Here is a 12,408-nt window from a genome sequence, read left to right on the forward strand (position 1 = left end):
TCCTTAGAAAACAGAAGTTATAGGAAAATATAAAATATTTGCAAGCTGATTGATACTGGCAAGTATTAAATGCCTTCCATTGTTGCATTTCCTACTAATATTTTTTGAGATCTTGAGCTCTGCCAAAAGTAATTTTGAGGTTTTCTGAACCTACAAAGTTTTGTGCTATTTGGTGATGTACATTGATTTCTTAGTGTTATTTTGCCGTACTTTCTCCTGTGTATTTAATCTAGGTGGTGCTCATAGAAAATAAGGAGTTGTCTCTGATCCGTGCTAAAGACAGAAGTGATGAATTAGGTTTAAACAACGTTTGGTTCATTCAAGCAAATTTGGACTATTTTAATGGGACTTTTAATATTGGGGTAAGTGATTATAATTTTTCCACATAAAAATTTCAGTGTCTGATGAATTGTTCTTGAAACAACTAAAATACCTGGGAGAAGAAAATTCTGTATGTCCTTACAGCCAGGTGTTTTTGACGCTAGGAGATGTACCCTTGTTATATTAATGTGTATTAAGTTAGTTTCATATTTTTTACCCGTTTCAAGTTAGCACTGCTTCTATATTATATGAGTGAAGAAAGAGGTAATGTTTGTATCTTGTTACTTTGACATCAACTCTGTATTACTTGGCTGTTTTCTGATTTGTTATCTGCCAGAAGTTCAAAAGTAGGTTTTAAAAGTGTCAACCACTTCCTTTTTGCTCCACATAATGTTTCTGCCCTTATGAATTGTTAGGGTAGTGAAGATCAAGGTTCTGAAACAACCTGTTGGAGTGCCAGATGAGCTGGTACATTGCACTGTTACGTGTTGTAGTACACCCATCAGCCACAATAAGGGATTTTGTTCTATTAGTGAAGGCTGCCAAATACTTGCATGCAGTGCTCATTTACATGCTGACACCCAGAGGAGTCTGTGAAATCTTACTTGGTTTTAATACTTCCGTAGTACTCACAGGATCTCAGCTAATTTGCGAGAACAAGTTGGAAAGTTTAAGGTTTGGTGGGGGGTATATATTTTCTAACATGTTGAGTTCTTTCCTTTTTAAGATCACAAAAGTAAACCTGAGGTTTCATGAAACATTCTTTTGCCTTCACTTTTCTGTGTGCACTGGGCTGTTCTGTGGAGTTGCAGCTCCAGAGGTGTAAGACAGGGCAATGGTCTCACACTGCATTAGCCATTAGCTCTGTTGCACTCTTCAGTGTCCACTTTGTTTCCACATGTCTACAGATGCATGAATTTGTGAACCAAATGCATTATCTGCATTAGGCCTCACTTTATTTTGTTTCAGATGGTGACTTCAATTTATAGGATATCCCAAGAAAGCTTTGGCTTGGTTTTTATTTGTGATTTCTCGCCTATCTAAATTGATTCTAAGTAACCCAAAGACGGAATCAGTTGGTGTAAAAGTTCATAGAGGCTCAGCAAAGCTACTGGTTTTATCTGCTGCTGTTTTAAGTTCTCTTTTCCAAATGTGCAAGTAAAGCAAAGCAGAGGTCTGTGTTTTCTGCTTGGATAGATGACCAAGCACTGTAATTATATTCTGTGATTTTATATTCTGTAATTTAATGGCTGTGATACTAAGAATGTATTTCTCACATTAAACTAATTTTATTTTTGTTGTTAAATTCATCTGTATAGAAAACTTTTGTTGTGAAATTATTTTCTTATTAATGTTTTAATGTTCTGCTTGAGACAAGAATATTTGTTACCATCTGTATGCAGTTATAGTTCAGTTGATGATTAATGGTCTGCTCAGCTGAGCTTACATCAAGCAGTCTGCAAACAAAAAGTCTTTGTTTTGATCTATATATTAGAGCAAAGTTTTTATCTTCCAATTGCTGTACCTGGAAAAACAACTTTGAATCTTGAAATCTGAGCTTTGCAGCTTTAAACATTTTTCCTAAATTTACAGTGAACAAAGAAAACAATGCAGATTTACAAATCCACACCAGTGCATAAAGATAAAAATGTGCCTCAAAAATGTCCCTAATTTAATGAAAACAGAGAGCAATATGTATGTGCCAGGCATACTCTGTGAGCTACTGAGTACATTGAAGAAAGCAAAGAAAATAATGCTTCCATTTCACCTGGTCCATTTGGTATCACAGGTATTATAGGAGACTACTGCTTGCCTTTTCTTGCAATACACTGAGTACAGCGAGAACTTTCCTTTTTGTAGGAGGGCAAGAAGAATTTGGGTGCAACTTGTGCATTGCCCAAACATGCATCAGTGTTTACAGGTATTCAGTTGTTGTGACTGAATGGCATTCTAGTTTTAGTGTGAGAGCCCATCACTAAGAAAAAGAAATAAAAGTATAAGCAAGAAAAAGAAAAGGAAGGCGAGTTGTATTTGATGCTTCATCCTGGCCAATGTTTAGTTTCTAAAGTTTTTACTCAATACCTTACATTCAGATGATCAGAATTTATGCGAAAATGTTGTCCTTTAAATGTGACCTTCACATGTATCTTTTACTTCTCTTGCTGCTAAGTAGAAATCCAGTTTTGAGAGAGTTCTTTATATTTCTTAGTAGTTATTGCTTAATAAAACTTCTGACTCATTATGAAAGTAGTTTTTCTTTTAATAGTTTTCTGGGGCTTTGTTTTTCATTTATTTGATATCACAATGTATTACACCTACCTTTTCAGTGCTTTTAGTGAATGACCCTTGCTCAGTGTTGATGGTTCCCTTGTTAATGGAATAGGCCATAAATATACCTCAGCATAGATACAAAGGAGAGAAATGGAAAAACTGCGGAATTGGGAACGGGCCTTTGTTGTAACAGCTTTAATTGCAAAAACTTACTCATATGTTTAAGTAACTCAATCAACAAAGAACTACTGGAATGGGATTGTATTTAGAATATTACTGTACAGAATTTGCTTTTTTCTTCGTTTTTTGATTTTAACACTGTAGGTGGCTCTGCATGCATGTGGTGTGGCAACAGACATGGTGATCGAGCACTGTATCAAGGCACAGGCAGCCTTTGTCATCTCCCCTTGTTGTTATGGCTTCATTCAAAACACAGTGAAGTTTCAGTACCCACGAAGGTAAACTAGAGCTAACAAAATAGACTTTAAAATATCAAGTTAAACAAAGGAGAAAAATACTAAAAGAGTATAGAATTAATCAACTGAAGATATTGCAAGTATATAGGCAATGATAAATGGTAACGCAGCTGTTCCCTCCTGTTTCTCTTTGCAAACCCATCCTGAAAAGGAGACAGATTGGTAATTCCTGAGTTATTTTTTCTGGATTTACCTATTCATAGTTCAGAAGACTTTTTTACTGCCAACATAATAAATGGAGTATGTGTGAATCTATGTAATATTCAGACCTTTTACCTTAAAAAAACAGAGTTAATATAAAACTCATGAAAATTACCATAAGAAGCGAAATTGGCATTTTAATGTTGGAGAAAGATGTTAGCAGTCAGCTTAAAGAAATGGATCTGCTTTATACCACAATTTACTCCTTGTGAAACTCTACTGATTTATTCCCAAGTAGACAAGCTCTTCTGTATTTCAGTTCGTAGTTTTAATACTTTTTCAATGGACATGTTTTCTTGAAATCTGCTGTGTTAAAGGTACGTAAGTATCTTAGGCTTAAGAATTTAGATGCCTTTGATATAAAGAAAAAATTAAATGATAAACATAAAGTGGTAGAAGATAAGACATTAGCAGCTGTCTGAGGTGGAGCTAGATGGGGGAAGAAGTTTGTGGTTTCCTCAGAACAAGAAACTGAGACATGCTATCTTAAAAGGAATCAACATAGGGGAAAAAAATATCTTATGCACCAATGTTAAACATTTTGCCTATTTTATCTAAGTGTGTTGTCACGGAAGTGCACAGAGAGCAAATATAATTTTGTCAGTTTGATAAACTTTGCATTTAACAGTGTTTTCTTAGATGGTTTGGTTCTTTCATCTCTTTGTGTGCTCCTTTGTATTTTCTCTTGTGACACAGTAAAACAAGTAAGTATTGTTAAAGAAAAGGTAATAAAATTTTAAGCTTGCTACTATTTAGCTTTTGATCAGTTATGTTTTTAGATCATGAAGACTGGAAATACTCATTATGTTAGCAAATTTTCATTGCTGTAGATGCTGTGAGAATGTAAATTCTGGGTTTGTTTCCTGAATTTGAAATCTAACATTATAAGCCTATGTAGAAAACTGTCAGCCTTCACTTGAGCTAGATTTTAGGGTTTGCTTTTTCTTTTTTCCTTATTTGATATGATCATAAAACCTGATAGCCTGCACATGTCCCTGTATTGCCTGTGTTCTATACTAGGCTCTCTTGCAGAGGTACATTTTGTGATATGAACAAAATATATGCATGTCTAGAGGTTGCATACATGTAATGTAAAGTATTTATGGGACAATGTAGAAGCACCAGTAAATCTGTATTAGCATTTATAATGGTTTAAAGAGATATTTTTTTTCTGAATAATACAATGGGTAAGGAGGGTGAAGCTAAAGACAACACCAAGTATGCTGCTGCTTTTCTAGTGAACTGGAACTGTAATGGTTTCTGGGTTTTTTTTTTATGCCTTTCTGTAGGATACAGATATTGCTGTTTTGTTTGAAATATATTCAAGTATGTAATGATTGCTTCTGTTTTACACTTCTGCTTTTTTAGGTATTAATTAAATTGGTCTTTTTTTTTCAGTCATCAGTTCAAAGACATTTTGTCCTATAAGGTATGTAAAAGGTGGTGGTGGGGAGAAGGTTCTGTACAGTTTCTGCATTTCATTGGATCTCTTATCAAATAAAATATAAGTGGTTATATTCTAATTGCAAGGAGGAGCATGTGTTATATGAAACGTACATTAGCAGTGCAGATACCTTGTCTCATTCTCTCCACCATACATTTTTTAAAGCTTTTTTCTGAAGTAAAATTAAGTAGGTTCTCCACAAAAGATCTTTTTTATCATGAGGTGTATGCAAGCCATTCCTAAGATACTTCAACATGTATAAGATAATTACAGGATAACAACTTTTTCAGGTCTTAAATACAACTGATTATACTGTGGAAATGTCTGATAATTTTTTTAGGTAAAATTTCTGCTTTTATAGATACGGTTTTCTGATAAATGTTAGATTTCTCCCTCTAATTTATGTCTGGAAGATTGGATAGAGTGAATAGGAAGAGTTCATACTTATCAGCAAGAATTTTATTACAGTATTGTTTTAAAAATATTACTCAAAATTGTTTCAAAAATATTCAAATGTGTTTTGAGCCTGGGGAGCCAGGGTCTGTGTGGAGATGGTTGGAGAGAAAAATGGGAGGAAGAATCAATGAGGCATGCAGATTTGACAGAATGAAGATAACCGGTAACAGGGGAGTGAAAAAGGACAAGAGCAGAGCAGTGGATAGCAGACCACTGGTACTGATCTGTTAAGCTTTGTCTGGTGCATGTAAACTAGTTAGTGAAGAGCAACTAAAAATTTGAAGGATAAATGTGCTCAGTGTGGCATGGAAACAAAACACTGACATTTGGGAATAGAGGGGCTATACAGAAACTTCACTAGGTTTATATGTCAAATCCTAAACAAGGGTCTTGGTGTTTGCAATATGGAAATAAAATTTGGAGATGCAGAATAATAATTTGTAACAGAAATATGAGACACGTTATTTCTAATATTCAAATGTTTTTTGGGACAGTGAGCCGTAACAAAGATGCTCTTTGTAATAAATTATCCGTTTTAATCCTCGAGTAAGAGGGCATTTTAAAAATACAGAAAATTTCCAGCCATCTTATATAAGGAAGTTCAGTTATCTGGTGGTATGCTAACCTAATCTTCGTGACAGTCTGCTTTGTGTACAGTTTACACATGGAAATAAATGTTCATAGATGGAGATTATAAAAGTGGCACAGTGAATTTGGACCTGCCATTATTTTTTCCCTTGGTTGACATTCTTTCAGCACATTTATATGTTTCTAACACATAACCATGAAGAACTCAGGTTTCACTTCAGAAAAAAAGTTTATTTACTTTTATTAAAACACATTAAAAGCAGACCTGTTGACAGAACAGAAGGAAATGGTGGCAATTACAAAGTCAAGATGCCTAGATTAGGATGGTGCGTAGAGCCTGATTAAAGCTTGGTGAATTCTTTTCTTAATCTGCTAATTCATGGAGGTTTAAATCACAGGGTTTGTCAACACTATAGGAGTTTCAGCATTTTATTATTTTTGTTGCAGAAGGGCACAGGGGCCAAGGACAAGGTTAAAAAATATTACTGCTCTTAGTAATGTAAGATTCTCAAACAGCCTGGGCTGGTTGGTGCCTTAAATAATCCTAGTTATAAATAACTTTTGTTATACAGCTAGCTATATGCATTTTTATGTTTCATATTAATAAATTGTTAAAGGTTACTGGCTAGTAGCCAGAGCTGCCATGTGTTAGCCAGACATTGTCTGTGTCACCTCCCTCCAGTTCCCATTTGAGATTCATTTCTCTTATCTTTCATTTTAGTGAGATCTAAAAAGACGTCCAGAAGTCTGGCAATTCCAAAACGTTTTGATGAGAACTTTTTACTGTAATTCATTAGTTTATATCTGCAAGGAATAAGGTTATGATAGCTGTAGATTTCTACCATGATACATCTTGAGACTTTATTTGTCAGACACTCTCCCTGTAGTAGAATTGGAAAGTAAAACCGAATAACTTTGCGCATACAGCTTTGAAAACTCAATAGGAATTGAAGGTGTGGGTGTTCTAGTAAGCAAGTTAACTGTTTATGCACACAGAAAGTTTGAGCAGGTTTTAATTATCTTTGTTATTTTAGAAGTACTGTCTTCTTTCTGCAGAGGGGAATGTGGCAATTTAATGACTCTGCCATAGGGAAATGATGTAGTCATAACTTAGTCTCTAGTTTAACTAAAACAGGGATAGTTTGAAAGTGAATTGTACTTATTTTGATGTAGGAAAATTTACTGTTCACAGCCAGGTATTTTCTGCCTTCAGGATCAGTTTTTCCTTCAGGATCTTTTAGGGTGATCCTGAATGGATGTATTTGGCAGGGCCAAGGAAGTTTGACCGACAAGGTGATTGATTCTTCTGGGAATTAAAAATCACTGCTTGGGTGACATGTGCAGTAGATCAAATCACCTATTTAAGTATTTTGTCTTGGGTGTTACTGATGCAGAGATGCTGCCACATGCTAGAAGATTGTTGCTTATCAGTAATTGAAGGCAAAATTATTCTGCAGAATGTCTTTGAAGAATGCTATCTTGTCTAATTGCATCTAATTCAACTGCTACTGAGAATTAGAGAAAATTTAGCAAGAATCAGATACTCATTAGCAGCCATGTGGTCATGGTTACAAACGCTTGATTTACACATACACTAACAAGCCAAAGCAGTATCAAATCTGGGAGTTGTACACAGATAATTTTTCTATAAAAATAGTCTTCAACATGATTTGAGTCTTTGAACCATTTAATTAGATTTTTCTTTCTTTATTTGGAAGAGGGAAATGTGACTGGAACAAATTTACTTACTTTTGCATTCTTTTTCTTCTAGGAGCACATGACTCTTTGCAGATTTGCAGATCAGACAGCTGTTCAGCTTCCACCTGAGCGCAAGCTAATTGGTATGAATTTCTGCAGTTGTTGTGTAAACTAGCTCTGTAATGATTTTACCTTAATACACAAAGGAAAAAGTAGTACTTTTATGAACAGGACATTAAGTTTCTGTCTTCACACAACACTTGAAAAATCTAAGTTTCTTCACATTTCACATCCTGCTGTTCTATGCTGTGGAATAGAATGGTATAGAAAATCTTTTCTTCTTTCAGAATGATCAATTCTGAAATGGATGGTTTGCCTTTTACTGATTTTTTTTAATTGTTTCACTTTCCCTCCTCCCGCCCACTCCCTTCTCCCACCATTCTCTGGCAACAATGAGGTGTTTGTAAAGTTCACTAAATTCTTGCTATTGCTATGGGTTAGCTTTGGTCAGGACAGCAAAACACATAACACTTGAAATATTTGGACTAAGTAAAATAATTTCTTCATTATGCAGAATATTCTAGTATTCTTTGACTTACAAAAGGGTATAATGTGCTCCTGCCTGGTATTAATGTTCTGACAGGAGCTATAAACTAGCTTCCAGGTCAGAAAAGACAGAAGGGAACTCTAGGAATGTAACTGCATTCTTGGGTTACATTAAAAACTGAAAAAATATATTAAAGCAGGAGTAGCAAGTAATCATAGTGCTTTAAAAAGCTTCCTTTGAAGAATTCGAAGTTTTTCTTACACTCAGTGCATAAAAGTAAAATAATATAAATTCTGAGATATAGATAAGAATACAGATTTTTTTTTATAATGAATTTGTTGGTGCTTTTGCTGTCATCACAGTATTTGCAAAAAATTAGTGTTCAGTTACCAGTATAGAACCGTACATTGTCTCCTGCTGAATATTGGAAAAGGACCAAACATGTTTTTGAAAGGCTGTAAATTTTATCTGTTCTCTGTCCCAAATGTCAATTTTTTTTCCCCCACAAATGTAATTTTTATGTGCTTTGCCCTGAACAAAAATCAAACAGAAATCTTCTAATCTTATTTGTGTCCATTTCTCTGTATCATTGTTTTTTCTGTTTTAAAGGAATGATATTTTTTTCTTTTAAGTTCCATATAACACAAATCTGTTTCAGTGAAGATCATTCCCACTTCAGTGTTCTGTTTCAGCTTTGAAACTGGTTTTATGGGAATATTGTTGGGATACTTGCAAATAGTTGAAGATTTTTTTGTGTTTTGTGCAATGTATGATCAGGTATTGAGAAAACTGTGTAGACTTCATTGAATGAAAATATTCCTGAACAGACGGAGACTTTTTCTACTCTATTGCAAATAGCAAAATTTTTTACTATTTTAGGATTGTACTGTAAACTGTATTTTAGCAATTACCACTGAATATATGAAGCTCCAGTGCAGTGACAAATCATTTTGTTTCATTACATGTAAGCACCTAAAGTGTTCAAGTACAGAATTCTGTCTGTGTCTGTTATGGCTGAAACAACACATTTGTCAAAGGAGTTATCACCAATTTCTGTAGTATCTCTGAACATAAAAATATGCAGTTGTGCCCATTTCTGCTACACATGGCAATTTCCTCTTAAGTGAACAACTCTTTCCCATTTTCATTGGACATGTGTGCTTTATCCACTCAATGCAGCAGTGGGATCTGAGTGCAAGCATACTGAATGGTTTTGTGACCATCACTACAGCCCACGTGATTTATTCTGTCTGATCACAGAACTGCTCCATGTACGTCACACAGACTTCCTGAGAGCACACAGGGAGCCAAGCCCCAGTTGTGGCAATCCTAGCTGCACCTTAGTGTGTACATTTTGGATAATAGCGTACATTTTGGATAACAGTGATACTGCCGTCAGTGGCAGGAGCATGTACATCCTACTTTATTCAGCCAAATGCAGACGGTGATTTTCTGTGGAGCCACAAATATAGGAGAACAGTGCCACAAGAAGTAATTTACAGAGATATAATAAACTGGTATATACATTATGTATACATATATATTACAGAGATACAATAAACATATAAATCCATACAGTTGAAAAGTTCTTTTTCAGGCCTAATCGTATTATTGTATCTCTCGCCTGTCTCCTGCCCAGTTACTACCCCTCTCAAATTCCAAGCCACCAACAGAACCCAAACAGTCCAAATGTCAATGTTGGTGAAGTCAAACTAGGGAACTGCTTTTGTAACTAAGGAATTCAGCTGAGAAGAAGAAAATACTTCGGGACATTGGCTCACTGTGTAAAGACTGAATAGATTCGACTGAGTACTGTAGAGTGTGATGTGCACCAGCTGTTCTGAAACACAAGGATGCTGAGGAGCATATTTGTGCCACATACTCAGAACTTCTGCAGGCACCATAGATGCATGTCAGTGCTTGTCATGGTACGGGCACTCGCACTCTGTATATATTCAGGGAAGAGAGGGAGGCAGTTCCAGAGGGTAGTTTGGAATGACAGATTTGTATCCTGATGGTAAACAGAATGTGTACTCCTGTCTCCCTTCATCTCGGAATCCAAGCATATTTAACTGTACAGTTCTGTCAGGAACAAGAGAAGAGGTAGGATCACAGGCTTTTGAGACTGAAGCAGGACTGTGCCTTGTTTGCGACTTGAGACTGTATGACTATGATAAAACATTTCATGGAAGTGCTAAATCTTTCTTGCAAGGGAGTTTCAAACTGATGAAAATACAGTCTGACAAATCAGTTCTGTATTTCAGAATGTAATAATTATAAGGATTAAATATATAAAGACAAATGCGCTTATCAGCTTGGCATGGCTGTATCATTATACAAACTTTGAAGCAGAAAAAGCCCTGGAATTTATCCTTTCCATTTTTTCTGCAGGTAAATCTGAGACAAGTTTAGTTTTCATTAGTAATTTAGTATTTTTGCTTGTCAGCAGTTACAATTATATGTCTCAATTACACTGGATCACTGTTTGGTATTTTAGTCTTTTGTTGATCCTCAATAACCATAGATTTTCAGATTTTAGATGAAAGTGCAAGAGGAAAGCAGTTAAGGATATAAAGGGAGTAGAAGTTCGGCAATTCAGAGAGCTAAGCTATAAACCAGGCATATTTTTTCTTCTGTGGGTTTTACATTAGTTCATGGATTTTTCTGTAAGCTTTGGGAACACTTAAAAATAATGGTGACTGTAACATTTCTCCATATATAGAGTTAATAATTTTTCTCAAGAAATGCTACATGAGGGTTACAAGTCACAGATGTGATTTAGAACTATTAATGATTGTCTATTTGAAGTAAACCAGATGAAGATAGTTTTTAAAGTAAATTTGGAACTTATTTTTTAGATGACTTACTGATGTGTTTTCCTAACATTGAATATTGAAGTGCATGTTTCTGATAGCTTCTCCATTTTTGTTTTGCATGCTCTCCTTTGCTCTCTTTTTAGGAAAGCAGTGTATGGGGCTTGTGGATTTGGATCGGGCGTGGGCTGCAGAAGAACAGAACTACTCTGTCCAAGTTATATCTATGGAGCCAGAGAGTTGTTCTCCAAAGAACAATATGCTTGTGGGCATCCCTACTTAGAGTGCGAAACTTGCATTTGATTTGAAGTTGAACATAAATCTTCAGTGCGTAATGACATCCAGCAGATACAAGCATAGCTGGGAACCAGACATTGGACCCATTGCATTTGAAAAAGGAAGCATCATAGAAAGTCTTAAAAAGTTAACTGCATGCAGAGCATCACAAATCACACTTGTAATATGTCATTAAGCAACTTTTGGTTTTCTTCCTGAGAAGCTTCTGGATCTAATGACTGGTGTGGAATCATATCCATCTGTAAAGGTTTAAAAAACAGTTGGTCTCATTGAAGAGAAGGTGATTTCCTTTTTAGTAAAGCTGTCTTGGCTGCTTCAAAATTACATCCATGGTCAAAACTGCATTTGTGTTCATATGCAGAGCAGTTATCAGCCAATAATGCAGATCATTAGAGGAACAAAAAAGATCAAATTTATGGTGTCAGTGAAGAAGGCTGCGCAACAGGTGGTGGCTTGACTTTACTAAAGAATTCCATACTTCTACAGGAAGAGTATTTAATAAAAGTTCATTGGAATACTTTGGGCATTGTTCTTCTTATTGTATTCTAACTTACCAATCTTTTTTAAAAGACTTAAAAATTATCTTTAAGTATTACACATGGATTCTGTAACAAGGCATTGGAAAGTGTGTTTAATTACAGAAAGCAAACCCATAATTATCTATTGAGCTAATGGGAGCTAGTGAGGAAGTCAGTGAATGGATACTTTACTGCCCCCTCTGCCAAACAAAGTGTATAGCTTCCCATTCTTAAGAACCTTGCTGTCAGAAGGAATTTTTAAGGACAGTTGATGTGTCTGTGTACATCATCTTCATTGATTTTGTATGCAGTTTAAAATTTGAACAAAGTTGCAGTTGTGCAACAGTTTGAAAAGATCAAACATAGTCATGGTACTGTACAGTGAAATGTTCTGTGCTCTGCTTAGTAGACAGAGTTCTACCCTAATTTAAAATCATCTGTTGACACTAGCACAGTGGAAAATAGCTCCTAATGAGATTTTATTGTGTGTTTATGGATTTGATATATTTATGAATTCTGCCATGGTTTAATTTAAATATATCTGAACGTTGGTCATTGTGAATATACCTTCAGTGCATGTGGCAAGCAGAATTACAAACAACAGGTATTGGAAGAAGAGAAAAGGTTCCTGAAATAATTTAATTTTCATGAAGCTTGCATCTCTAAAAGACCTAAATACTTGGGTGTGTTTTAATGTGAAGACTGAAGGAAACTGCAACTGAACCCGGAAGCACAAATGTTAGCAGGTAGGTATGAATTAATATCTTTAGCCTGAGTT

General features: G+C 35.3%; 1 protein-coding gene across 8 annotated transcripts in view; it reads left to right on the top strand.

Annotated features, from left to right (window-relative positions):
- The window catches only part of GSTCD (glutathione S-transferase C-terminal domain containing), a 56,947-nt gene extending 45,318 nt beyond the window's left edge, over positions 1-11,629 (top strand). For all 8 annotated transcript variants that reach the window (XM_031048573.2, XM_031048578.2, XM_031048575.2 and 5 more), the window contains 5 exons: positions 234-362; positions 2,917-3,050; positions 4,668-4,698; positions 7,529-7,598; positions 10,962-11,629. In XM_031048573.2, the coding sequence (XP_030904433.2) occupies positions 234-362; positions 2,917-3,050; positions 4,668-4,698; positions 7,529-7,598; positions 10,962-11,098 (501 nt within the window). In that variant the 3' untranslated portion in view covers positions 11,099-11,629. The remainder of the gene's footprint in view (positions 1-233; positions 363-2,916; positions 3,051-4,667; positions 4,699-7,528; positions 7,599-10,961) is intronic.
- Positions 11,630-12,408: the final 779 nt, after the last annotated feature.

Source organism: Melopsittacus undulatus, chromosome 7 (assembly GCF_012275295.1).
Source record: "Melopsittacus undulatus isolate bMelUnd1 chromosome 7, bMelUnd1.mat.Z, whole genome shotgun sequence".
Taxonomy (NCBI): Eukaryota; Metazoa; Chordata; class Aves; order Psittaciformes; family Psittaculidae; genus Melopsittacus; species Melopsittacus undulatus.